Below are 27,836 nucleotides of genomic sequence, written 5' to 3'. Positions count from 1 at the left end.
GGAGTCGTGCCGTGTTCAACCTTCAGTAAAGGTTCAGGCTTGGTGCTACTCTGTAAAGTAAAAGAAATCTTTCAGTTGTCTATGAGATAGTTTGGGTTGAGTCCGGAGATACCTCAGTGAGAAGTGATTCTGAGTGAGGTGGCTTTAGAAGGCGCCAAAATAGCAAGGTTACAAGCCGAAGGTGCATACCCAGCTTTGACCAAATCTTCTCGTCTGGTGATAGTGCTCTTATCTGAAAGAAGAAGAGCGGTTACAGATCCTAGAAGACAGAGTTTTTTGGTTGGCAAGTGAAAACTTACTGGAAGGTGCCTTACAGAAGCTCGGAAATCAAAAATCATTGGAAGAAAGCTATACAATACCATTGTGGTACCTCCATCAATAACCGGAAACGTGAAATGGTTTGAATTTGGAGAGGTGTCTGATGCTTGGTCGAAGGTCTATGTGTCTATGCATGCTTGCTAAGTAATGTCCAGAGTGGTGTGTGCATGTTTGAGCAGTGAAGTGAGAGGTATGATAGCGTAAGCAGCTACAAGTACGAAGAATGCGAAAAAGCTCTTGTTCAAAATCTTCCTGATCCCGACGTTCGATATACCAGGTTCCAGTTCTTAGTCCTTTGTACAGTTTCGTCCGACTCAAATAGCAGACTAGTCTTCTGATTCGACACGTAACCATGAATGTCCTGTCAGGTTTTATGGACCAATGGTGTCCTTGAACTACTGTTTACCCACAGGAGCGAAGCGACTAAACATAAGAATTTTCGTTCAGTGGACCTGCTTGACTTAGAGGTTGCTGATGAGATCGTACTGCTGAGGATAAGAACCTCAAGCAACAGTTTATATGGTGGATACATTTTTTTTCCGTGGCGTCATGGTTTCAACCATCAAAGAGAAGCGACAAGCTCATACCTCCAAGGACTGTTCAAGTTGCGTTGAATCACAAGAGGTTGATTTGACGGAGATTATTACCGAACTATCAGCGTTCAAATTTGGCATCACAATCCATTTGCTTGTCACTACAATACACTATTATTGCTTTCTCGTATATCGATTTATACACAAAGACAATTCCGAAAATAACACCAGAATATCCGTCAGCCTTTGCATCCTAAATATGAGTTGTGCTCAATATTCCATCGATTGTTGGCAGCGTTGGTGATGACACCTGTTGATGATGTAGCAGCACACTCTCTCCTCCCAGCGCAGGCGAGCGCGGTGATGATTTAGCACTAAGAGGGGCAGCACTTGCTCTTCTCCCGTGAACTTTGTTATCTGTACTTGCCCATCCTGCTACCGAGGTTGGTGGGTGTGCACTGGGCCTCCTGCCATTGAATATCGTTAAACTCAATACACTCTTTGAGGTACGTAATATGTCCCATTTGTTTCCAATGTCGGCTGGTTTTGTTGCGATGTATTTGTCTGGCGTCGCTATTTGGTGTTGCTGTTGGTTTGATTGTTGTTGTGTGGGTGGATGCTGTTGTTGATGGATTTGATGCTGCGCGGATGGCGATTTGGGAGCAAGGATGGATCCGCGCTTCTTTACAGTCACTTGTTGTTGGGGCTCGTCTTTTGGACTGCTATTGCTCTTTTCTTCTTTTGGTCGTTGTTCGTCTCGTAGCTTGACCCAATGGGATCGATTCGAGGTCAGGTTTTCTAGCACGGCGGGTATCGGCACAAAGCTATCAAATGCTTCGTATAACGGAATCTGTAATATGGAGTTGGTGATGTGAGTTTTTATAGATCGACCCTTCGCAACAACAAAGAGATATCAGACTCACGCAAATGAATTCAATGAAGCCGATCTGACAGGCAGGTATGTTGACCTTGAAAAACATCAATGGTGAATCTCAACTCAAATGTGCAACAGGAACGAGAAAACTCACTATGTCTCGATCACAATAAGGCGACACTGGCAATCCCATAGCCTTTTCTTGATCACCCTGAGCAAAGAACTCTTGAAGGACTTTCTCCGTCCATTGTTCATAGATATGCCATGACTTTGTAGGGTTGCCCACATCTAAAGCAGACAGATTCATTCGGTCAACAAAAAAGCCCATCATTTCCCACACAATCGGAAACTTGCTGGTTCCCAAATCTCTTCTACACTCACCAGCACATTTGATACACATCTTGAAAAGCAACAACCGATCCTCTGCCGAATTCTTGGGATCGAAACTTCCCGATACTCCAACCTTGTTCTTAAATGTCGTCAGAATTGGGTAGTGTTGTCCTCCAAGATCAGTAGCTAGCACCAATTCGATAATGGTGTTTCTCACGTATCGACGATCTACGGGGACTAGATTCGTCATAAAGTCAAGATCGGGCTGGTAGAGTTTGGCGAAAGCGGATGCTAGATGGTGGTTTTCCAAGACGCTGCGGTCATTGTATAGTAAGGCCCTTGCGTCTGTGGTGGCCACTAAAAAGTTGTTGCTTACTCCAGGCTATGGTAGAGGGAATTGAAGAGGATTGGTTATTGGTACTATCATTCACGAAAACAAATGTTCCTTTTTTGTCATGCCGAAAAATACATACGTGACTAAAAAACGAACACCGCCAGTTAGCCAACAAAGAAAAACGAGAATTGGGTCATAGAACATGAACTTACTCAAAGTCATGTATCAAAGCAGCGGTATAAAGCGCCAACAATTCCAGCGAGGAAGGCTCCACAACTCCAGAGCATCGTTCTTTCAACCAATGCACTCCATGCAACACATCAGCAGCATGCGACGCGTTATGATACGGAACATCCTCTCTATACCCTTTATCCACCTCGGACATGAATGCCATAGCCCGAGACTCATTTAAATTCAGTCTCGAAAACAAGTCTGCACGTTTAAACAAGTAGGATCCGAGGGCCAACAATGGTTTTGATCTTGACAAGTCCTTGAGTGAGAATAATTCGAAATTCCAATGATCAACTTGATCAAGGAGTGCTGCGAGAGCGACGTTTGATCTCATGTCTTCAAGCGAGGATTCAGAGTCGAAGGAGGATTGGTCTGATACTGCTCTTGGAGCGTTTTCAGTCACGCTTTCGGATCTGACTGGTGCAAGAGTACCGCTTATTATAACAGCGTTCTCGTCGGGCACCGTCGGAGGAGTTCGATTCGACATATCAGGTGTAGTGTTTAGCGATGGTTGTTTAGCAGTACCTTCCTGTACAGTTCCTAGTTCCGAGCTACGAGAAAAGTTTTCGACACTATTTTCTCTACTCTTGCTATCACTAGTATCCATAACCTTTGCCCCTGGGTGATTGGCAGGTACAGATCCTCTAGACCGTCTTCCGACAGCTACGGAAGCAGCTGCTTGTGTTGACGCAAGGAAGGCTGTTGGTGTTGGTCTGACTCTGACAGTTTCGGGAAGGTTTGGAACGGCGTTACTGTCGTCTTCCTTGACATCGACTACGACTTCAGTTCCTCGACGAGTTGGCGTTGGGTTCTTGGACCACGAGCCATTTCGTAATGTCTCGTACAGCCATGCCTATTGGAATATTTTTTAGAGATTTGGCAAAAAAACAAATCCAAATAAGTATTGACCTGTTGTTCAGCATCGACAGTATCATTGGCACCATGCCGTATTTCAGGCGTCATCAACGAGTCTGAAGCAAGTAGAGCCAAAACGACATCCAGACTTCTTGCATGCTCGAAACTCAACGATGGATCAAGCACCAAATCTCTCAACACCAGCCCAGCCTTTTCCAATGGCGTTTCCAATTCAGCACGTCCGTCAGCAGTCTGAGTCCTGCCTCGTTGATGTTTACTAATCTTGGATACAGCCTCTAATCTCCATTGTTCCATCAGTCTTTTGGCACTACCATCCAAACCCTGTACTTTGGCAAAATATGCTCTGTACAGGTATTCAGTGAATCTTGAATGGACTGATGAGGCTAGACAAGCCACCAATACAGACATGATTGAGATGACAGCATTTCCCACATCTACATTGGGTATCGACAAGATTGTTGCGATATGAACAATCACTATTATGGCCAACACAGGCACAATAAACAGATGCCGAATCTTGAAAAAGGTGCTGCAGGCGAGCGAAACTAGTATGATTCCGACTGCTGGCTTGTATGTTGACATGAACGGTTCAATTACTCTGTGTCGTGCGGATATCGAGACAACGGAAAGAATCAATATGGAGAGGGCTGCTATTGGATCGGCGAGTCTTTCTACGAACGGCCCATCGAGGAACGACATGAGCAGGATCACGAGGAAAGGTAAAATTGCACCAAAGGACATGATCAGGCCCTAAAGTTCCAAATTCAGAGAACGTTATTGGTATGAATGCGCAAAAACAGTGCTTCGCATATACGTCACTTGAACGTGGTTCAAGTACTAACCTCTGGCAATCCTTGACCTACTCCATCACTGACGTATACTGAATATATAGTCAGGGGTATCACACTCAGCACTCCGATAAATCCAGCCATTCTCCAAAGCGGCCTTCTCAAATCCAAAAACTCTGACAGAAACAGGCTCTCCGAGTATGGATCCTTGAATATCAGCGTCGATGGCGACACAATCATGCTAAACGTCAGTTCGGGATCGAGAGCGACAGGGAATGGTTGGATTTCAACATGGGGTACTTGTTGGACGCTAGTATTCACGGATCCACTATCTCCATACTTGTGGCCCCCGGCTGTGTTGACAGAAAGACCCCTGAATTGGTGTTGAAACATGCTCGATTTTCGTCTTGGAGCAATGGAAACATCTCCCAAAGTGATTTTGCGGATTCCAGAGTAGTGTATGGTGTGGTGAGACAGCTGTGTTGAATTCATCCTATTAAACACAATTCCGGTAGAGCCAAGACTGCTTTGTGATGATTCTCTAGCCTTATTGCGCTGTAATGTCCATCGTGAAGGCGATCGTTCTCTATCATTTTGAGATCGAGGGATGGCAAACGATGAAGACCTAACATTGAGAACCGGAGTTGACGAAATTCCTAAACTTGCAGCTGAATCCAGTCCGGCCGTGTTGGAATGGACCATGGTTGGTGATGTAAGCGAGCCCGGATTGGTTTTTGTTGGTGATGAGTAGGCTGGTGGATGTTGATATACTGGAGGTTCTCTCACATTGCTATCATTTGATGGCGCAGTGTTTGAGCGTAAAAGGGAAGGTGGACTGACGACACGAGATGAAACAGGGCGGTCTGTTGAGACATGGTCTGAAGTTTTTGTGGGTGCAGCTGGGGTAGGTGTGGGTTGTGGAGGTTGATATGTTCGTGGTGAATGGGCAGGCATGTGGTGATCCATACTGATTCTATGAGTCTCTTTAGTCCATGGTATCGGTTGCTGTTGCGGCTGCTGAAAGTTAGAATTCCTCTTCTGGTCCGAGTCTCGTTTGAATTCACCAGAAGCGTTTCTTCCAAGAGACAAGGATTGGGTACTAGAGCTCTCGTTGGAGGCACCGTCGATACTAGATTCTGTTATAGCTTGTTGCAAGTGTATTACGTGGTTCAGTTGGCGTGGCATGGTGCTGGAAGGCCGATCAGCGTCGAAATTGTTTCTGGTGTTCGCTGCTTCTCTCGCATTGGCCGGTCTCATGGTTCCGACTGCAGGCCGTGAATTGGAGATGCCCGCGTTGGATGGTTTTGCCAAGTCATTCGACCTTGAGCTGGCATCACCCATCGTTGCTTCTAATCGAGAGGTCTTGACCAAAGAAGTGATTTCAAGTGAGTGGTTAAACGGGATGATACGCGTCTGGTTCTAAATTGTAGAACAAAATCAGCAATTATATGCTGTCCTTCCTTGGTCTCTTGTTGACTTCGGGACGATACTTGACTTAAGTTTTTAGGTAATTGCCCTTCCAATCAAAAGTCATATTGGTATAAGCGCAGCAACGATCTTGAAGAGAAATCCGACGATACGTTCTGGTTCCAGCCCAAGCAACGTTGCTGTTTTTTGCATGCAATTTCAGGAAGCTGATGACCTGGCACGTACCACACGAATATTCACCAGTTGGAAGTTGCATCAGAAAAGAGGAGACAGCTGGCAGCCCGGTAGAAGAGCTATTTGCCGTTTGCGAATGCCTAGTACATGGCATCATCCCTCGTCTCGCCTGGGCCGGCCTGTTGTAAAATTGTGGGAATGGGTGCTGGTGATGTGGATTTTGCTACAAAACACCACTAGTGTTCTGGCTGCACCTGCTGGAGCTGGCGCCGGTGTCCCCACAACATCAGTACCAACGCCGCCGATTCGTAAGTCCTCAATACCGCTATTCACCGTACAATTCGCCAACATTTTTGCTCCACCCAAAACATTTGCAAACAGCCAATCTGCCATTGGACTTTGTTCACGACCAGAGAGATCAAGTCTGTTTCGCATACCAGCAGATCGCACCAAATTCCTATGCATGGCACTATTATGCCGCAATTGACAAGACAGTGGCAGTCCGCTTCGATGATAATCTAGTACAAGGAAACTCGGTCAACTACTACATAAAGGCCAACAATGCATCCGAACCAAACATCACCATAGTCACAGGCGCTCCTGTGTCTGATCTGGGGTGGGACTTTACAATGCCAATACTCACACAAGGTATACCGCATACATTGCTCGCCGAATTCTCCACAGATGCAGCTACTCAAGCATCGCAAGTGGTTCCCGATGTGAGCTCGACCTCAAAAAAGAAACTGAAACGGTCGGCAAGCATAAGGTCGAAAACTTTGAAAAAAAGAACTATACTGGCAACTGTTACGATGTCGCCGATCTATGCTGTCTCGAACTTCTCAGGTATAACCTGTGTATATCCTAGCTCGGGAGATCCAAACGCCTGGGTATGTTTGTGAATTGTAATCAGCAGACATTTGTTTACTGATGTAAACCATCGACATTTAGATTGCTGGACCGGTACTAGGTTCCATAGCACTCATAATCTCTATAGTAGCCCTCACAATGTACATCCGATATCGGCGAAGGGTACGACAAGAAGCCCGCGGAAAGAAGGTCAAGGGGGGTTGGCGAGAAGAAGAAGAAATGAAGGAGCGAACTAAACGCAGCACTACATTATCTGGTAAAATAGTAGGAGGTGTGGTAGCAGTTGGAGGCACCCTAGGCAAGGTAGTCTCACTCGGTGAGACGCCACCTAGAAATAAGGTGGCCACGGAATCCCAAAATCCAATATCAACCGGTCCTGTAGATAGTGAGGGGTGGCAGGTGAATGACCGAGGAATGTCTGTTGTTAAGTCGGCGGTAGACGATGACGTGGTGCCCGCAGTCCATCGAGCCAAACCAAACCTGCCACCTCCCAGAGGGGCTGGTGGATCAAGTGCATGGGCTCCTGTCGAGCGAAAAGGAGCTCGGTTTAGAGTCATAAGGAACTATGAACCTCTATTGGACGATGAAATAAAGCTGCTGAAAGGACATATAGTCTTGGTCGAGGAGTAAGTTCATTTGTTCAACTTGTGTCTTTCTTTGCCTGGAATTTTGACTAATGTATACGTGAAATTTTTAGGTACTTTGATGATGGGTAAATAATCAATCTCAGGATTATCATTTTCCGATTTCGTGTTACGCCATTTCCGCTGACTATCTCTTGTGTCATCTAGTTGGGTACGGTGCGGCATCGAAGGAGTAAGGCCTAAAAAGCTTGGATTTGCACCATTGATCTCACTGGAAGCCATGAGAGACGACGGTGACGAGTCCGAAGATCATAAAGGAAAAAGAAAGATATTCAGTATAGGAACGCGAATTACGTCGCTCAGCAAAGATGCCGCGACTCACAGTAACGGCACTTCGAACGGAAGTGGAAGCTCCAAATCGAGTGGAAGAAGCTCGCCAAGCGATTCTCCGTCTCTAGTGCCAGTCAAATGATGAACGTTTTACTCTTCTGACACATGTATGCCGCAAAACTGTGGACTTTATCTGCCAAGTCCCACTGTTTATTATATATTGGACTGAATCTGTCTCGCTAGTGCTAGTACTGTCTTCAACACATATTTGTTATGGCAGTTTATAGGCCATACTCTCTTAAATAAATAATTTTCTGGGTTGAAAAATGTTGTGATTTTCGGTGTCGTGATTCAACCTGCAAACAATGTATGCTGCAGCTCCCACGGTACAAAGCTAGCGGTGATTCCGTACGTGTCTTGTTGAATGACAAAGCCCGGAATTGGTCAGGCTGATGAGGTTTTAGTAATTAGTGATTGCGCTTCTGGTTTTTGCTCAGTTTTCGAAAACACTCTGTTTCTGTGTAGAAACTCATCACGATGCCGTTTAATAGAATCGTAGCATCCCGAACTCGTCGACAACTAGCAACCATTTTCAAACCTGCTCTCTCCATCCGCTGCTGAGACACTTACCTTATAGCGACCGTCTTGAACTATCAAAATGATCCAACCTACTGCTATTGGTGAGTAAAGCGTTGATCAAGAGTTTTTTAATTGGCAGTTTTAGTAATATCTTGTTTTATAGAACCGAAACTACATATCTCTGCCAACTACTTCCGTGACTTGCGCCACAACGATGGTTTATCTAACGAGTAAGCACACATCTCACGGTACTTACAGATCAAAACCGACATTACCAAGAAACTAACTTGATCTCTATTTGCCCCCTATTAACAGAATCTCTGCAGTATCCTTCTCTCACAACGGACGCATATTCGCCTCCTTGAATATCTCGAACTCGATCGCTATTTTCGATGTCATCCTCTCTCGTCTCATATGGTGTGTATTGCGTCTTCAAAGTAGGCACAGTTACCGTACACCGAATACTTATCTTCGATTTTGCTAGCACTATTCAACTGGCCGTCACAGCCATTGCATCAAAATCAAAGGCCTCGATGGAATTTTCACCTGATAATTCAAACCTAGCTGTTTTGGCTGGTAGTACCTTGTCTGTATGGAATTTGCACCGTCAAGAATGGCTGCAAGGATTTGATGCGACTTTTGATATCAATACGCTGTGCTGGGTTACTGAACATAAGCTAGTCACTGGTGATATCAATGGCAGTATAAGGGTAACGTCATCAAATTGCAAAGTGTGAGTTATGCATGTTTGCTTACAAGTGTTTTCTCTAGATTTGGGATATCCAAGACGCCGAAGCAACTACTCGGGCTTCGCCACAACCACTAGACTCGATGATTACTGCCGTCATTCCACGTAAACAAAATAACTCCCGTGACTTGGTAGTTACTACTTTGAATGGCATCGTATACACCATGTCCTATCCAGCTCTAGAAATCACAAAGGAAACAGTCTTATCAGCCCGAGTCACCTCCGCATCCATGCTCTCCGAAGGATTCTTGATCGTGGGTAGTACCGACGGCCGTGTAGGAATCCTCAACCACGGCGCTAATACACCACGAATGATAAAGGAGAACAACATTGTCTGGATGAGTCTAGGTAACAAGATCAACGCCAGCGACTCTGAAATAATCTCAATAAAAGTACAATCTCCCCATTGGGGTCTAGCATTGTCAGCCAAGGGCAAAATTACTATTTGGGATTTACGAAATCGCATGATTTCGCTAAATTTGAATCAGTATACACTTCCTGGTCGTAAAATCACTTGTATGGGATTGTCACGACATGGACTTGCTGCTATGGGCATGAACGATGGACAAGCCAAGCTCTATAAGATGGAGTGGGTACAGCCAGGACATCGTAAGCTAGGCTCTCAAAGTACTGGAAGCGCAAGTGCTGCAAACGGAGCAGGAAATGATAATGCTGCTGCCGCTAAATTGTTGGCTATGGCTGCTCTACTCATTACTCGTAAACCGGAATCTGGAAATGGGAATATAGAAAACAACAACAACAACTCTGCTACACCTACTCGTAATGTAAAATCTGGTAAACTGCCAACACGTGCTCGAAAGGTATCTGATCGTGATGATGATACAGAAGATGATGAATATGATGACGAAACTGGTGACGAGGAAGGTGAATCTGATGAGGAATATGAGCCACGTCCTAAATATAGAAAAGTCACTACTGCTGCTCGTAACGGGCAAGCTTGTGGTGTATCTGCATCTAGGATTTTGACCAATCGAAATCACAAGGTATGATACCTATAGCAATTCCAAAATGATGTATTTGAGGATTTGAAAGAACCAAAAATCTCTTGAGTACTAAGTATTTCTTCCCTGTTTTAGAATCATCGCAACGATGTATTGTGACTTGAAGACTCGGATCATTTCACTTCTAATTCATTATACTTGCTATATTCAATGTCATAGGGAGCTTGACCAAAAGTGAAAAGCCTCCTCAACGCTTCTTCTTTGTCGTTTACTATCTTTTGACGGTATTTTTTCGTTGAACGTGGGCTTTTCTCATCACAAAAGTCTCATAAAACCACCATAGTATAAAAATCCATAAAAAATTGTATCTTTTGCCTTTGCCACCGTATAGACATTGCTTTTGTAAACCATAGCTAACTTCTTGGTGTATAGGCTCTGAACGCCTTGCTTTGCAGTTTTTCATTTGTCCCTTTCTAACACTCGTACTTTACCAACATGTCAAGAATCAGAATAATAGGTAAATGATGACAGTCGCGAGCAAGGCCATTAGTATTGATACTGGTACAGCTGTGACAGCTTATTTCTATTTTGTGATTTCGTCACTTACAACGTTGTAGGCGCTTGACACAAAGTTCTGTCAACTTTAGGAACAACCAGCTGTAAGAAGCTCGAATTCTCGCATTAAATTCCACAATTCTACCCATCTCTTCATCATTAGCGTGTTGCTGTCTGGAAGGACTACCGAGTTCACATCATTGGTAGTTACATCAAACTTCGTCGCCTTTAAACATGAAATTCTAAATGCGACAGCTTAATATGATAATTTTTCATATTTAGCCAAAGAATACGGGAATTTAAGCACTCCATCGGTGGTAGCATTCGCGGATCCAACTCATCTGGTTGGGAAGGATGCCATAGCTCTCACAATCAATCCAAGCAACACAGTACGCAACGCCAAGAGATTGATGGGACGTCAAGTCGCCGATCCTGAAGTACAGTCTGACGTATTCCACACTCATCATCTCGGGTGAGTGAGTACTTGTGGCGTTGTGCACGAGTGTTTAACATGGAGTAGGCGACAAAACGAGTGCGCCAAGTACGGTTAACATTTTCACTAACTACCCTCTTTCGTTATATAGATTGTCAACCATGAAGGCAAACCGTTTGTACAAGTGGAATTTGGAGGTACAACCAGAACTTTGGCTCCTGAAGACATCTTGTCTGTAATAATGCTAAAGATGAAGGAAATCACCGAAGCCTACTTGGGCATTCCTGCCACCTTCAACTATTCTCAACACATGCTAGTAAAACAAGCTGTTGTGATGGTTTAAACGTCCTCACTACCAAGAGTGAACCCGTAGCAGCCGCTCTTGCTTGTAGTATAAACCTGAGTCCTCTTAGCCCCCAGCCCCCACCACTCAGATTTCTTAAAAGCTGCAACTGAAAATTGCGTTTTGTGATGAGAATATCTCTACATATGGAGCCAGAGGAGGCTTGAAATAGAAATGTATGGATCGTACTTACTATATAGCAGTGACTAGAGGTGTCTCTTGTCCTGCTGCATCTCCTTCCCTCAGAGTTGTTGTTCCAATGGATGTTAGAAATCATGTAAAGCGAAGGCGCCGTTAAATAGCCTTGAGAGGGTCCAAGGGAATAAAATATCATGACGCATATATTCACGTGGCATATCACGAAAGATTTTGTGTGACGTGCCTTTGCTTCCTTCCTTGGATGTTGAATGTTGAGCGCAGCTTATTCTGAAATGCCTAATTGGGCGACAAGTGTGAGGTAAACAAATAACAAGGACGTATATTTGGAGCATAAAATGTCCATCAACTACGGGATTGAGGTTCTTCCAGCTCTTCAAGCTGTACATTGGCTAGATCGCAATGTTGATGGAGGTCTAAGAAACTTTCAAAACATCTGCTCGGTCCTCTTTTAATTGTAGATCTAGTACTAATGTGTGTAACTAATTATGCCTTCCATATAAATAAAGTATCGTTGCAGATCTAATCTACTTTGACTCCATAGATATAACTCGTCGATTATGTGGTATCTCAATACTGCTCTCAACAGTCTGTATAAATTAGCGATGTGTTAGCTCGATCATGTTTCGAGCTATATGAGAACCGCCTTACCGAGTCTTGGTCCACAGTCTCATCACTAACTTCATCAACAACCGGATAATACTTTTTGCAGGCCTTGCTAACATATACCAATCCCAACAGCACGGGCACTTCTACCAGTGGTCCAATTGTCGCTGCTAGTGCGACTTGAGAAGTAGCTCCGTATGTGGCGATCGCAACAGCCAGAGCTAGCTCGAAATTATTCGATGCAGCTGTAAACGACTGCGTAAGAGCAACTGGGAATGTGACTTTGAGTCTTGCACAAATGTAGATTGTTGAGATAAACACAATTCCAAAGTATAGTAGCAGTGGTACAACGACACGGAATACTGGTCCAATGTTGTGTATGATTGCGTTGCCCTGTAAGTTAAAATGCATTAGTCAAAGGAAGGCTACATACTTTTTTTGCGCAAGCAGTGTAACAAACTTACTTGAAGAGCAAAGATAATCACGATCGTATACAACAATCCCAGTAACGCGAACGGACCAATAATGGGTATGAATGTATCATCGTACCATCTAGCTTGAGTCGCCATCCATTTCTCCTTGGTCATGCTGCGACGCATAGAGAATCTCAGAGCTAAACGAGTGAGGGCTCCTGCGACTAGTGGTATACCGAGAAACACAAGTACACTTCTGAAGACTAAGTTTCCAAAAGTATTCAGTGTAAGCGTTTGAGGCATAATACAAAGATAAGGAAGGGTACAGCACGTACTCAACCACATATCGATACCCAGCGTTGGTCCCTGTCCAACAATAACAACGTAAAAGTATGCTAACGGACCATAAAAGATCACTTGCAATATCGAATTCACCTAGATTCAAACAAAAACAAGTCAAGAACTCTCCAGAGACACCCACACAACACAATATTCAATCAACGTACCGCAACAAGCACAGCACACCATTCTGCATCTCCATGTGCCAACTTGTTCCAAATCAGCACCATTGCAATACATCGTGCCGTGCCAACCAGCATAAGTCCAGCTCGATATTCCGGTAGATCAGGAAGCGTTGCCCATGCCAGTGCAGCCATGAGAGCTGGAGCGAGGATCCAGTTCAGTAAGATTGATAGTGCTAGGTAGCTCACGAAATGTTTTGAGGCGATTAGAGAGGGGATTGTTTCGTATTTCACTTTGGCGAGGACAGGATACCTGAGATATCAGTGATGGGAATAGTTAATATGGGGTATTATGGATGGAGACGTGCCCAGAGCAACAAAGATCAACATTGTTGAAACATGACATACATCATAACCAGCAGTCCCACAGCAACAGGCACAGACACCCCAACGAGCTGAGCAGAGTCCAGTATATTTTGAATCGAGGGCACGAATACTCCTATTAACACTCCTAGCACCATGCATGCAAAGATCCAAACATAAAGGTATCGATCTAAAAGCGATAATTGTGCAGTTGCAGGCAGTTCTTCAACGGTTGGTTTTACATCCTGAATGGCACCGTTGGCTGATACTGGATGCCCTTCTTCGTTAGGATTCATCTTTGGATACAGCTCCTTTGTAGTTGCAAGTGTGAAAGATGTGTGCGTAATTTTCTCGGGGAAGATAGAAAAATGACCCAACACGTTTGATTGGTCCAAAAAAACCTCATACACATTTCTCAGATATTTCTCAGATAACGGCTGACAGACATCGTTTGATTGGTTGAGACAACTCTCATACAGTTTAATTTGTAAACTATTTCGTTACAACAGCACTATCGTATATCCTCCGTACAGGTAAGAAGTTTCTTGCTTCGAATGTAGCCTTGCTGTTGGGCGTCCAGGAACTGCAAACAAACTGTCTTTTCTCGCACCTTTCTTACCTCTCTACATATAGCCAAGCAGGAACAAAAAATGACTGCATCAACTCCAAACTCAATCCTCTTTGTGTGTCGACACAATTCGTGCAGATCTCAAATGGCAGAGGGATTTGGACACCACGTCCTAGCCTCTTCCCAAGGAAGTATCTCACACGTAGACTCGGCAGCCATAGAAGGAACATCAGTCGTAAACCCAAACGCCGTAAAAGCAATGTCGCAAATCGGAATCGATATCACCAAACAATACTCTAAAGGGATATGGGATTTGAAACCAGAGGATTTCGATATTGTGATTAGTATGTGTGGATGTGGTGCTACTGTGCCTGCGGAATGGAAGGAGGGCAAGAGATTCGAGGATTGGAATGTCACCGATCCTAGTGGTGGTGTTGATGAGGATTATGTGGTTGCGAGAGAGGAGATTGAGAGCAGAGTGAATGAGTTGGTTGCTAGCTTGGTGGAGAATAGGAAGCCAAAGTATTCATTGTATGAAGGGGAGGCGTGTCCCTTTGTGCCATTCCGTAAGAGTAAGCCAGCTCATTGACTGCTCGATACTGCGCGATATTATATATCACCATCATCATACTTATCATAGCATACCATTGCTTTTAATCAATAAAACAAACATAGCACTGTCACCACAGCTGATTAATTTGAAAGAAAAACCTTTGTTTTTGGGTATTGCAAACTATACAACAAGAAACTCACTCTATACATATATACGTGCGTGCGTGTTGATTATGAACCAGCATCACAAACGTTCTAAAATTAGGCAAAAAAAAGAGTAAACCTGATGCAACACCCTATGGGCTTTGTAGAACCCCATTTGCAATCACACAAAACGATTCACCAAACACTTACGTAATGCTCATCATCAATAGTCGAAAACAAGAAGCCTTCAGCCACCAGATAGTCGATATCAGCCTTCACTTGTGCTTCATTGCAATGACTTCGTAAATTACCAACAATGACGGCAATATTGGTGCCAGATCCACCAGGAGGAGATGATCGACAAACATCCATGATCTTGTTTTGCACAGCACTTAGACCGTTATCATAGTTGGTTCGTGGTGGTCCTCCACCTTGGTTTGTGTATTGGTTGTTCAGTCCTTGTTGTTGTTGATTTGGCATGCCATAGTTGCCATATCCACCAGCTTGATTTCCATATCCCTGTTGTCCATTAAATCCACCACCATATCCGCTTTGCATGTTGTTGTTGGGCTAGTCGTTTCGAGAGTAGAACGAAGGTCGATGAGCAAAACGAAACCAGTTTCAATGCATATAGTGAATAACGGATTCATTTTCGTCAAAGCACTTACACCATGCAATGGTCCCTTCGTGTAATACAAATGAGCATATTGAGCTTCCAAGTTGTGTAGGGTGATTTCATCAGGATTTCCGATTGGTCGAATGGCATATACAGTCATTGTCTTGTCTTGTGCGGTAGCATTGTTTTTGCTGGCGTATGGTTTGCCAACTGATCCAAACACTTTGACGTCCTGTCCCTCACTAGAATGTAGTTGATATGTGCAATGGCACTTAGAAGGAGTTACCAACACGTTTCATTCAAGTATGATCATTACCTGACTTGGCCCCTCTTTTGAGCATTTGCATCAGTATTGTCGGCATCATCCAACCACTTCCTGGCGATGACTTGGCCAGTTCCGTCATCAATTGTATAGGTGATTGTAGTTGATTGTTCGTTGATGTTGATAATCTTGCCGACCATAGATATCTAGAACATGTATTGAATTAGAAATGGTTTGATTGTGGTGAATGCAAAAGAACAAAACTGATTCATGCTGCCATGGGTGTTTTGACTGCGCACATTTGTTATTTCAGCACCATCCAGCTTGTATGGTCCATCAGGTACGACTTGTTTGGCTTCATGGAATTGTTTGATAGAGACTGGTCGGAGTGATTGATTGTTTGATTTCTATCATGGTGGGGATGATGATTGTCAAGTCATCATGTTTGTATGTGTGGAATGAATGGGGAATCAATGTACTTTTCCTCCACCGCCGCCACCACCAGCACCTCCGCCACCGAAGTCATTGGTTTGAGAGCCATAACCTCCTCCTTGACTTTGGCCACCGCCCATGAAACCACCACCCATATTGTTGTCTTGATTTTGTTGCATTCCACCACCAGGCCTAGCTCCACCACCACCAAATCCAGCAAAACCTCCATATCCTGTAATATGATATTCATTAGCTATAGTAGTTCAATCGTCCAAATCACATCATCACAGCAAATGCGCATGCTTCGAGTTGATCAACGTTCTTACCTCCAGCCATCATTGTTGGGGTTGAAGCAGGATTACTTGTAATTCCAAATCAGATCCAGATATACTATAGTTGACTGGCTTGTGTCCTAGTTCCCGTTTGTTCTCTCTTGTTGCAACAACTGACTTTTTTCAAAGTTGCAGCAGCAGAGTGACTGCAGGAATGAGAGCTTCAACCAACACTAAAAGAGAACGGTTACGACGCGATATTATACGTGATTTTAATCATTTCGTAAATTTTAATATCTCTTGCAGGTCAGAATGCGAAACTTTTATAGATTCAAGAATTTTCAATCAACTTGGCTGCTGAAAGCTCGAGATCCAAGGATTCTTGAACGATCAAAAGCAACCTGATCTGCATTTAACGAGTAAATAATAGTATTAATCCTTTATGTTTGCTCCAAGTCAGAACTGGTACCATCCAATCATTTTTCACAAACAAGAAACCAGTCGTGGAATGGTCAATATGAAGCGACCAATAGAGGATCGGCTCACTGGCCCGCGCATGCCATCAGTCCTCCTCGATCAGTTGGCATCGGCCACTACAAATCCATCTGAAAGGAAGTTTACCAAAAAGCATCAGAAGCCAGTTCACAGAAAGGACAAGAGACGACTGGAAAAGCTGGAGAAAAAAAAGAGAGTCGATGCATTCCATAGTCGCAAAGCTGTCAAACTCCCTGATGAGGTTAGTACTACTGCTTTATTCACATTTGATGGGGATCATTGTTGCGTATGTTTCAAGGAGAAAAAAAACAGCCTACTTACTGAAGTCGTATACAAAAGGTGGAGAAAGCCACTTACTCAAACGTTATATTTTAATAGCCTAAACCTGTCAAGCACAATCCTTTGAAGCGATCGTATAATGAAGATGCTCAAATCTCCAAAATGGTCAAACTCGACCAACCTCAAACACCTCAACCACAGCAGCAACGTCAACCTCAAATCCATAAACCAGTACCACCACCACAAAAGAAGATAACGGCGGCAGACGTAACCCGATTCGCAACCAAAAACCCAAACATTTATAAACTTCTCGTTGCTGACGGTCTAACAAAATCACTACCTCCACCTACTGAACCCACAACCGTTAAAATGGGTCAAGAAGCATTTGAACAAGACGGGTATGAAATTGCCTACTATGCTAAAAAGCTCGGTATCAAGAAAAAGAAGGGTCGTTATAGTAAAGAATTGGAATTGGACGGTCTGGACGATCTCTTGGAAGGATTGGGAGCTGATGGCGTTGCTACTGATACTGCTATTGACTCGAAAGCTGCCACTATTGATGATAGCGATAGTGATCTAGATCTAGAATTATTTAATGGCGAAGAAGAAGACGTCGACCAAGATATGGAAGAAGAGGATCACGACGAAGAGGAGGATAGTGATAATGATATGGATCATCTAGACAGTGACGACGAGCTTATAGGTGAAGAAGAAGAGCTCGACCCCGCAGAAGAAGATGACGACGAGGAAGTGGATGAAGCGATTGCAGATGAACATGGCTCGTCATCGTCATCGGATAACGAACTAGATGATAAAGACAATGCAGATCAATCCTCAAGTCTTTCAGCAACCAAGTATGTCCCACCACATCTACGTCAGCAACCTAAAGGAGAGCAATATGAGAGGTTAAGGAAACAGTTGCAAGGACTTATCAACAGGTGTGCCGTCACGTTTCGAGAAATTTTTGCCCATACTGACCTTCGTAATATTTAGGTTGAGTGACTCTAATCTCGAATCCATCTTCATGGGAGTTGAATCTTGTTTTCAGAATTATCCACGTCATGGTAAACCGATTTCCAGGATGTGAACTCAGATAAAAACGTCCAGTCTAATCTTTGTTTCCTCACCAAACTTCCAAAATCAGATGTCACCGAAATCTTGACAACCCTCCTGATTGCCTCTGTCGCTGAAAAGATTCATTTACTGGACTCGTTTGTTTGTAATTATGCTGCTTTGATATCTGCCATATACTCATTGGTTGGTGGTGACATTGGTAAGGTCAAACCCCAACGCACAAAACCGCATTGTATGGTGGACTCATCCTGATTTCTGTTTGCAGGTGCTCAAATGCTACAATCAACTGTCGAACTCTTCCTGAAAGCTCGTTCAACAAACTCACTCGATGACGCAACAGCATCTCGTCAAGCAAGTAATCTAGCCGCACTATTGGCATTCTTGTATAACTTCCAAGTGGTCGCGTGTGTCTTGATTTATGATCTTGTGCGAGAATGTATTGCTGGATTGTCTGAGACCGATGTTGAGGTGTTGTTGAAGCTGCTGAGATGTAAGCTTTGAATCTATCCTGCAATGTTCTCTTTTCTTTGCTTATATCTTTCAATCTCCAGTATCCGGCTCGCAACTACGCTCGGATGATCCTCAATCTCTCAAAGACATTGTGGCAGCAGTGCAATCTGAGGCTTCGAAGCGAGACATGACAAGTTCAAGGTTGAAATTTTTGGTTGAATCCATCCTTGATTTGAAGAATAATCGAAAGAGAAAGACGGGTGGTGGCAATGTCGATGTTCTTGTTGAGCAACAAGAGCGTGTTAAGAAGATGGTTGGTGGTATTATTATGAAGAGACATGGTGTGTTTCGTACAATGGCTAGCAGCGGCCGTTTTGTGTCATCCACCCTTTTAACTCTTCGTGGTGGTTAGGTCATGGTCACGAAGCACTTCGATGCTCGCTTGACGAAATCAAGTCAGTCAATGAGCGTGGAAGATGGTGGGTTGTTGGTGCAGCTTGGGCTGGTCGTCAACAAACCCAAGACCAGGTGCCATCATCATCGGCACAACCAGATAACAACAACAGTAATCATCACACGACAACAACAACATCTAATAACAACATGTCGGGATTACTGGAGCTGGCTAGAAAGCAAGGCATGAATACTGAAATAAGACGTAATGTCTTTGTAGCCTTGATGAGTTCCGAGGTATTTAACTATGGTTCTGCTTTTGCTTGTGAACATTTCTCATGCACATTTCTCTTTCACAATAGGATTGTACAGACGCGCTATCCCGTCTCGAATCCCTAAAACTAACACCACCACGAGATCGAGAAGCAGTACGAGTCCTAGTGCATTGCTGCACCCGTGAAAAGGCATTCAACCCGTATTACGCATTGGTGGCTCAACGACTTGTAGACCGTAATTTCAGTATGAAGGTCACGTTGCAATATGTCTTGTGGGATGCGCTAAAGAGTTTGGAGGAAGGAGAGGTACGCAAGACTGTACATTTAGCTAGATTGTATGCCTACTTGATTGGAAAGGGTGCTATGAGTCTGCATATCTTGAAGGTAGTTACGCGGCATTTCCCTGCCTTCTTTTTGTCAATTCTCTAATACAAAACAAACATATCGCTCAATTAGATATTAAATTTCGCATCACTGTCACCAGCCCAACAAATATTTTTGACTGCACTCTTTGAGAACTTGCTCAAGATGCCTAAAGAGGGTAGTAGTAAAAAAGATTTACTGCCAAAGACGCTGGCTGATGGGGTCAAAGATGAGGTTGTCAGAGAGGGTTTAGCTCTCTTCTTGACTACATTTGATTCTCAGAATGATGCTCTTGTTGAGAAGAGGGTAAATCTGTTGCGCCAATACCTGCTTCAAGAGGAACAATAATGGCAACTTTAGAGTTTGCGTTTTTGCATCAATCTTTTTGTTTAGTTTGTACTCTGGCTCTAAACAATGAGGGTTTTGCTCCAAGTTTGGATTTGCTTCGAAGGGTCAAAGTTGAATTTATCAAATTTTTGAAGTTGGTGAAGACGATCAGAGCAGTGAAACGGACATGTAGAAAATGAAGAAGGGCTAAGATGTCAACTAGGAGAGCTTCATACCTCTAAATACGACAATAACTCAGATGGGAAATATTCCTTGTTATCACGGCTCTTCATCGTCAATGGATAAAGGACCAAGGTAAAGTTGATGAAAATCTTCAACTCTCAAATAAGTCTTCCAGCAACCAAGTATGCTGAACCACACATACTTCGACAAACTAAGGGAAAGCAATATGATAGATTAGGGATTTTAAGAACTCATTAACAGGTAGAAAATAATGTTTCCAATAGTTTTTTTTTCAATGCCTCCTTCCCGTGCCGTGACTCTATCTGGAATCAGTCTTCATGGGAGTCGAATCTTGTATTCGGGACCATCCACCTATTGGTAAGCCAAATTGCTGTGTTAGAAGATCTGTGAAATCATGAAAACAATGTAGCAGCATTAATGGCATTCCTGTATAACCACCAAGTGATTGCTTGTGTCTTGATTTAAGACTTTGTGAGAGAATGTATTGCTGGACTGTCTGAGAAGCAAGTTGAGGTGTTGCTGAAGTCGCTCAGATGTAAGCGTGTGTCGGTAGTTTGTTCGGCTAACACTCCCAACCTCCTAAACCGCTGCCTCACAATACAGTATCCGGCTCTCAACTACGGTCTGAAAATTGTCCAGCTTTTGAAGACATTATCGCAGCAGTACCATGTCAAGTCAAAGATAGGCATGAAGTACTTCAAGGTTGCAATTCTTGGATGAGCCAAATCCTTTGATTTGAAGGCTAGTCAAAACTGAAACGGGGGTGTTGGGAATGTTCACTCCTTTGTTGAACAACACAAATTGGTTAAGAATTTGATTGGTGGTATTATTAGGCATTTGCGGCTTGTAGGTTGTGTTTTTTTGCTTCGATTGTTTTCATCTTGCTATCTCTATGTCATTCTCACGAAGGGCTTTGATGTCATTTTGACGAAATCAAGTCTTTCCATGAGAATGACCTAGAGAGACCTCTCAAACACTCTCAAACAACACCAGCAATCATTATGTGGCAATCACTCCATCAAATAATAACATGTCTGGAGTATTGAAATCAGCTGGAAAGCCCAACCCTGAACTGCAAGACGCACTGTCCTTGTAGACCCTGATGAATGCTGAAGTATCCATACCTGACTTATGAGCTTTTTTGGCGATTCGTTATTTTCAAAACGTCATATTCAAACTGCTCGCTCTGACTCTCATTCAATCCCTCCCTGCCCTGCTCCACACAAGATGCGACCAACCCACCATCCCATGTTGACTCCCTCCAACCACCACCACGACGAGATTGAGAACCACTGCGAGCTGAACTGGTGAACGGTACATTACAAAGTTTGGAGAAACGATGAGCTAGCGACTAGGGTGCTTGCATGCTTGTCATATTGGGGAATGTCCCTGAGATTGCAAGTCTCTAGGGTATGACTGTCATATCAGTCGCTTTTTTTGCGGTTTTGACTAACTTTATACATATTTCCTTGCCACTACAAATAGATTTTGAATTTTGCATCATGTTAATGACCTGTACAGCAAACATTCTTGTATGCATTCTTTGGAATCTTGTTCATGCCTAAAAGAAGTAACACAGGTTGGACGGATACAGACACTAGCTGATGGCGTTCAAGCTGAAGCAGTTAGAGGGGAGTTAGCTCTCGTTTTGACTACAATTGATATTCAGATGGACGCTCTTATTGAGAGGAGAGTGTATTTGTTGTGTCAATACCTGCTTCAAGGGAAGCAATGTGGAAGCTTTCTGTTGTTTTGGCATTGTTCCTTTTCGTAAGATTGTACACAGAGATGCACAAAACAATGATGACTTTGCCAAATTGCATTCACTTTAGACGATTTGACTCTTGTTGGATTCGTTGACTTATTATTTGTTAGGCGAGACTGTTTTACATGACCACTGCCCATCCATATCCCTTTGTCACAAAAACAAAAGAAAGACCCAACCCCTTAAATCTATACATCCCATTTAAAGCCTCATCTTGCCGCTGCAGCATCCGACTCACTAACAGCCATATGCGACGATGCCGTAGTATCAGCAGCACTAGCAACAGAATTCTCCTTTCCAAACATCCTCTTAAACAATTTTTTTTGATTCTCACGATGCTCCTTTAACAATTCCGAGATTCGGGTATACTCTGTACGTAGAGCAGCATCTTTGGGCTCAAGCTTCACGGCTTGTTTTATATCGTCCAGAGCCTTTTCGTATTCGCCTATTGATGAGAATGATTGCGCTCTTCGGTACAGAGCTTTGGCGGATGTTGGACATAGTGTGACTAGGAAATGGCAAAACAAAACTGAGTTACGAGTCTTCGAAAAACGTACGTGTATCAACGACAGAAGATACCTACCAGCTTTATTAGCTGTCTCGAAAACGTTTGCTTGTCCTCCACTTGCTTTCAGATGACAAGCGCAGAGATTTAGGTAGGCTGGTAATAGTAGCGTATCGACTTGTTGTTTCTCTTCCGGCGTTGAGCTTGTTAGCGTCCCGAGATACGTCACGACCTAATTGTAACAAACGTGATTAACTTTCCATGCTGCAACGATGGCGAAAAATCATAGAAAGGAACTCAATGTATTCCAGTTACCTGATCATACTGCTTAATCGCAGACCGTATTTTTCCCTCCTTGAACAAATCATTGCCCATCAATCTACAAGACTGAGCATCCTCCAGCTTCTCCTCCCGACTCATATCCCATGAATCCTTCTTCTTTTCCCAATCTTCCAAAACGATATCAAACACCAGCTCGTCGTGCTCCTGAAGCAATCCATACTGTTTCGTCAATGTATTCCCAAACCCGTAATCAGCGGGTGCTTTAATGACTGCTGATTCCCCCTTCTTCATTTTTTCAAGTGCTATTTCGACTGCTTCAGGTAGTGCTCCAGACCCCAGAACAAACCAATCATCCACTTTCATGAATTGGTTGCTTGCCTTGTTCTGCATGGCAGCACCAGTTACTTGCACTTTAACTCGATAGCGACTCTTCGGCCTGTCCCAGCCCTCCCCGTCTTTCAGAGTTTTTTTACTTATTACCGATTCGAGCACTTCTACTTCATGCCATCGTAACAATTCTATTTCGTATTCGGTTGTGGATTTGAGAATGCCGATTTTCGGGTCTGTTAAAGGATGGGATTTCGTAGAGTCGTGGCCAGATGTGATGGTGATGATGAGTTGACCGACTTCGCCCTTCTTCATTTTTTTGATTGCTTCGCTAAAGTATGGTGGTGTATGTGCGTCTTTTGAGTCAATTATGAATGTGAAGTCAGGAACTTGAATGAAGGGTTCGTCTTGTCCTTCTATACGCCCAGTGTAGCTGACTAGTTTAAGAAAACAAAATAAGATGAGGAATTAAACAGCAGATTGCAAAACAAGGATGACTTGAAAAGGAAGTACGACTCATGTACACACCAACAACTTCCCAACCACTTTTCGGTGTCTGCCATCCAGCAGGATCAGTCTTGAGCATTTTCAGCACTACCTTGCCATCATCAGACAAGCTATTCACACTCTTCCAATTTATAAGCGTCACTTCGAATTCGAGAGTAGAGTTGGGCGGTATCTTTGGTCCAGCACCTTTACTTCCATAGCCATAATCAGGAGATATGCAAAGAATTGCCTTTTCTCCCTTTTTCATTGTTTTGATGCCTTCATCCCAGCCTTTTATCACCATCCCTACAGGAAAAAAATAAGATAAGAACCATACACCATATCATCACTTCTGATTGAGATAACACGTACCTTGACCCAGCTGAAAGGTAAACGGGCTATTCACATCCTGATTCGAGTCAAACACCTCAGACGTCCCAGCCAACCGCCCAACATACAATACATGCACCTCATCCCCTCTACCAGGTTTAGCCCAACCAGATCCAAGACTGGTAATCTTTTTCGTGACTCCTCCGTCGATAGTTACATTCATGATCTTGTCTAGTACTTCGAGTTCAGGCTTTGGAAGATCCGCAATAGATGAGAATTCATCTGGGCCTGGGTTCATGAATGCGTCTCCTGCTGTTTTATCTTGTTCGTCATCGTCCAGACTATTCTCAATCACGACGTGGCTTGAAGCAGGTTTGTGTACTGGGTGTGTTGTTGCAGCGTGTATCTCTTCAGTAGGCTCGTCAATGTCCATGGTGGGAGCAGGATTTACCACGCCGTCCAAATCCATTGGAACGACAGAGTTCAAGAGCGAGCTGATATCCATTGAATGTACGACACAACGAGGGAGTTTAGGCGGAGTAAAGGGACGAGAGGAAGGCGATGCAGATGTAGGTTCTTATGATGATTCGGTTGGTTGTGGTTATTGTTTTGTTGCAATCACCGAAAGTTTGGATTGCGGCTTTTCGAATGGAAACTCCTCGTAGCTTCTGGTTTGATGCCGAGCGAGAGTATCTAATGACAAAGTAGGTTAGTGTAGGCGACATCAGTAAAGCATATCTAGTAATATATGCGGCTTTTCTAACCTTCTGTGTTTTATTTTGAATATATATCTCGTTTGTTGTTCGAGTTTGGATGTAGTACAACTTCGGCATTCGGCAGTTCTCATCAATATTGCCATCGTCAGCTTGATGGTGGAGAAAGGCTCACTTGATTAATCCACTTGTCGAGTCTCTTACCTTTAATAGCTCTCTTTTATTGTTAACTAACTCCAAACATCCATCCGTTGACATCAATTGATGGCATCGAGCACTGGAGCTTCCTCAGAGTTTTACACTCTATATCAAACTGAACGAGTTGGTAAGAAATAGTCCAAATATTAAATCATCATCATTTGCTTCTAATTCATTCGTCAATCCCACAAATCCATCTTGAATCAACAGGCATCACACAAGATCTAGATCTATTAAAGACAACACCTCCAACTGCAATCGCTGCAAAATGCGACGACTTGCTATCACGAATCAATGCATTGCAAGAAAAGATTAATGCTGCCACCATCTACTTGCCTCAGTATGATCAACGCCAACTCGCATTGGTATGTTGGAATTTAGAACCACGGAATGGAACAAAAGGGATATATTGAATTCTCGATAAACCTTTATACTCACAATTCCATACCAACCGTTAGCAAACCAGACAATTATCGGACGAGTTAGCAGTACAACGCGCTGCTCTCCTACCAAAGTCCAAATTCTCATTCAAATCGACAAGAGCTACTGTTACTGCTCCTGTGGCGACAAAACAGAATGTGGATCCTGTCCCTGCTATAGCTAAACCCGCTGAAGGTAATATGGAGGGTTGCTTCCTTCACGGCCAAAAAAAGCTAAGCTAATACTGATTCATAGATCAGCAATATCAACCATCACCAAACTCGTACTCCATCACAACCAAAGCCAACACATACATAACAACAACACAACAAGACCGGCATCATCAACAAGAAGAAGCATACATACAACAACTCTCATCATGTGTCGTGGACTTGAGTGATATGCCAAGTCTAGCTGCTGTCTATATATCAGATCTACGTGATTGTGTAGTCAGATTGCCACCTGTGAATGGATCTGTTTGGGTCGATCGGTGTCAGAATTTGATCTTGTTTGCTGCTTGTCGACAGGTATAATGTCATTTCGGCGAGCTAGTGAGCAATCATATCTCGCTGACACGATTTTTTTCGTCTGCTCTGTCTTCTAGTTTCGAATGCATCAAACAAGTAAAGCTGATATCTACTTGCATGTTAAATCACACCCCATCATTGAACATTGCACAAAGATCAACTTTGGGAGGTACATACTCTCGGATGAATCACTGCAGGTATGTCCCTTTCACTTTACTAGGCCAGAAAAAAGGAGAACGAATATGTCTAATGCATATAATTCATGCTGTAGAGAACACAATTGGATCCACAAGTCAACCACTACACCTCCGTCGAAGACTTTGACTGGTTAAAACAGCATGCCAGCCCTAACTGGTCTACAATGACTGATGACAAACAAAACAAGACTTGGGAAGCAAAACATCCCAACGAAACTGTAGAATCTTTTGTAACCAGATGGCTGTAAATATATAGATAGAAGGGACCAATTTATTGCACACATAGACGATTACAAAGAAAGAAAGTGTACACAAACCCAAGGTAATTCACGTTATTGAATACAATACCATTGTCAACCTTTGGAGGATCCTTGACACCTTGACATGAAGAACATCACGTTTGAAGGAACTCGAATGAGCATTAGTCTGTACCGGTTTTGATTCATTGGAGACAGAGAAATGCTTATTCTTAGATCCTCCAAACGAAAGTCTTGCCAGCCATTGGAAGGGGACAAACAAAAACAATGATGTCCCAAAATCACCATAATTCCACCATCAGAGTGTGTTTGGAGGATATCAATCACAATAACATTCAATATTGTTTGTAAATATAATGCCTTGGAGGAGTGCCCGCTGCTTGATGTGACATCACACGCAATCAGGCAAAATGGATTCGAAATGCCGTGTGTTGAAAATTGGGCTAGAAGCAGTAAGGAGAGCCCCCATTTGTTCTTGAATGATGAATGGCCTTGGTGCTAGCTTCCATTCGATTCAAATGGTCCTAAATTAAAACTGGAAAATCTGTTTTGACAAAAGGAAAAGTGTTCGGATTTTGTTGCTAATGTCTCACGACTGCATGACGACGAGCTGATATACAAGTGTAAGCAGTTCAAAATACGATTGTTTTTATGACTGATTATCACGTAAGAATAGGGTTTTGCCTTTGCAAAGATTTTCTCACCTCTCACCAAGCAGAATTCGTCGTTTTCTCAGGCAAGGGTGTTTGAGTTGATTATAAGTAACAAGTCAACACACACAACATAACTATGAGCTGTCTTGACTAATCGTTTATGGAAGAAATGGTCGTGGGAATTTAACTGGTCGTGGGAATCTGAAGAAACCATTGTCACGTCACACGTCGGCGAGTCGTTTGTTGTTGTCCCTGAGTAAAATGGCCGTCGGCTCGGCTTCAACCACATTTAAAATGATTACAAACATTTCAGAGCCTCTATCGCATGTGTTAGTGAAACTTTTCAAACCACAAAGGTTTTGATACGTGCATCAACACGTTTATAAGCTCAACCTTCACTTCTTTACACGGCCAGAGCCTGGTCTGAAGGTGACAGAAACTTTGTTAGATTTGCCCGTTCGCCCATCATGTCAGGTCACGTTATAAGTAACGACAGCTATAGCTTCTAGTACTTGTTGCTTCCCTTTCACGTAGAGTCACGTCATAGAGCGAAAGCATAAAATTCAGGTAGCACAGTGAGAAAGTCAAAACGAAACAGTTCTTCGATTTGCGAAATCCGTGTTCCTGCTACTAGAGAGGCAGCTTGGAAATTCTTCCTGTCTTCAATGTAATGCTTTCATGTCACTGGACAGGGTCCACTTATCCGGGTAATGATCCAAAGATCCGAGATCCAATACTCGCCACAGTGACTCTTGTTTGCTCAAAAGCGTGATCAAACTAGCTACGCCCAGGTTATTCTTTGGGAGAATATCAGATTGCTGTCCGATATATACACGTTCTCTTCGGCAGCCAAGCTTAAGGTATTATTGCATATACCTCCTTCCTCACAAACAACATTCAACTTTCGAATAAACGACGATATAGCAGTTCCTAGTATTCCTGTCCTTAAAGCAACTATAGAAAGTTTCCACGGTTCAACTGGACAAAACGGTGTGCCTCTGTAGCCTCCATGCTGCGAATATTGTAGGACGTTTGTCAGTCTGCTCCTTCCAAAGTGCAAACACCAAACAACCCCACGCAAGTCAAGCGATCGGTCATAGTTCGGCTTCTAGAATGATTCTTCAGGGAATTTTTGGGTTTAGGACGCTGTCTAGTTTCCTGATGAGGTTTACGGCGTGTGAATA

At 43.4% G+C, this 27,836-nt stretch overlaps 7 protein-coding genes across 7 annotated transcripts; 3 read left to right on the top strand and 4 right to left on the bottom strand.

Moving 5' to 3' along the window:
• Positions 1-1,104: 1,104 nt before the first annotated feature.
• SmJEL517_g03294 (uncharacterized protein) lies at positions 1,105-5,625 on the bottom strand (the record flags this gene model as incomplete). The annotated part of the gene is made up of 7 exons (XM_031169222.1): positions 1,105-1,701; positions 1,775-1,819; positions 1,880-2,013; positions 2,107-2,369; positions 2,602-3,473; positions 3,530-4,246; positions 4,339-5,625. The coding sequence occupies 7 exons, from the start codon at positions 5,623-5,625 to the stop codon at positions 1,105-1,107; spliced, it is 3,915 nt and encodes a 1,304-aa protein (XP_031024786.1).
• Positions 5,626-8,325: 2,700 nt separating this feature from the next.
• On the top strand, positions 8,326-11,287 carry SmJEL517_g03293 (uncharacterized protein; the record flags this gene model as incomplete). Its single annotated transcript, XM_031169221.1, has 9 exons — positions 8,326-8,347; positions 8,410-8,476; positions 8,562-8,663; positions 8,731-8,956; positions 9,018-9,998; positions 10,604-10,615; positions 10,675-10,714; positions 10,794-10,960; positions 11,096-11,287. 9 exons carry the CDS (start codon positions 8,326-8,328, stop codon positions 11,285-11,287), a joined length of 1,809 nt encoding a protein of 602 aa, XP_031024787.1.
• Positions 11,288-11,970: 683 nt separating this feature from the next.
• SmJEL517_g03292 (uncharacterized protein) lies at positions 11,971-13,582 on the bottom strand (the record flags this gene model as incomplete). Its single annotated transcript, XM_031169220.1, has 6 exons — positions 11,971-12,033; positions 12,095-12,442; positions 12,514-12,725; positions 12,798-12,897; positions 12,969-13,236; positions 13,332-13,582. 6 exons carry the CDS (start codon positions 13,580-13,582, stop codon positions 11,971-11,973), a joined length of 1,242 nt encoding a protein of 413 aa, XP_031024788.1.
• Positions 13,583-14,637: 1,055 nt separating this feature from the next.
• Positions 14,638-16,199, bottom strand: SmJEL517_g03291 (uncharacterized protein; the record flags this gene model as incomplete). Its single annotated transcript, XM_031169219.1, has 7 exons — positions 14,638-14,661; positions 14,761-15,120; positions 15,219-15,408; positions 15,483-15,634; positions 15,728-15,835; positions 15,908-16,113; positions 16,187-16,199. The coding sequence occupies 7 exons, from the start codon at positions 16,197-16,199 to the stop codon at positions 14,638-14,640; spliced, it is 1,053 nt and encodes a 350-aa protein (XP_031024789.1).
• Positions 16,200-16,649: 450 nt separating this feature from the next.
• On the top strand, positions 16,650-19,809 carry SmJEL517_g03290 (uncharacterized protein; the record flags this gene model as incomplete). The annotated part of the gene is made up of 9 exons (XM_031169218.1): positions 16,650-16,913; positions 17,006-17,844; positions 17,900-17,970; positions 18,051-18,179; positions 18,246-18,470; positions 18,532-18,771; positions 18,843-19,120; positions 19,186-19,482; positions 19,555-19,809. The coding sequence occupies 9 exons, from the start codon at positions 16,650-16,652 to the stop codon at positions 19,807-19,809; spliced, it is 2,598 nt and encodes an 865-aa protein (XP_031024790.1).
• Positions 19,810-21,966: 2,157 nt separating this feature from the next.
• SmJEL517_g03289 (uncharacterized protein) lies at positions 21,967-24,192 on the bottom strand (the record flags this gene model as incomplete). Its single annotated transcript, XM_031169217.1, has 5 exons — positions 21,967-22,265; positions 22,341-22,494; positions 22,578-23,308; positions 23,400-23,663; positions 23,730-24,192. The coding sequence occupies 5 exons, from the start codon at positions 24,190-24,192 to the stop codon at positions 21,967-21,969; spliced, it is 1,911 nt and encodes a 636-aa protein (XP_031024734.1).
• A 472-nt stretch (positions 24,193-24,664) lies between these two features.
• Positions 24,665-25,990, top strand: SmJEL517_g03288 (uncharacterized protein; the record flags this gene model as incomplete). Its single annotated transcript, XM_031169216.1, has 6 exons — positions 24,665-24,725; positions 24,809-24,963; positions 25,057-25,213; positions 25,274-25,545; positions 25,623-25,742; positions 25,817-25,990. 6 exons carry the CDS (start codon positions 24,665-24,667, stop codon positions 25,988-25,990), a joined length of 939 nt encoding a protein of 312 aa, XP_031024733.1.
• Between the last annotated feature and the right edge of the window lie 1,846 nt (positions 25,991-27,836).

The sequence above is a fragment of the Synchytrium microbalum genome (genome assembly GCF_006535985.1).
Source record: "Synchytrium microbalum strain JEL517 chromosome Unknown SmJEL517_scf0017, whole genome shotgun sequence".
NCBI classification, from domain to species: Eukaryota; Fungi; Chytridiomycota; class Chytridiomycetes; order Synchytriales; family Synchytriaceae; genus Synchytrium; species Synchytrium microbalum.
This window is presented reverse-complemented; position numbering and strand designations above follow the sequence as displayed.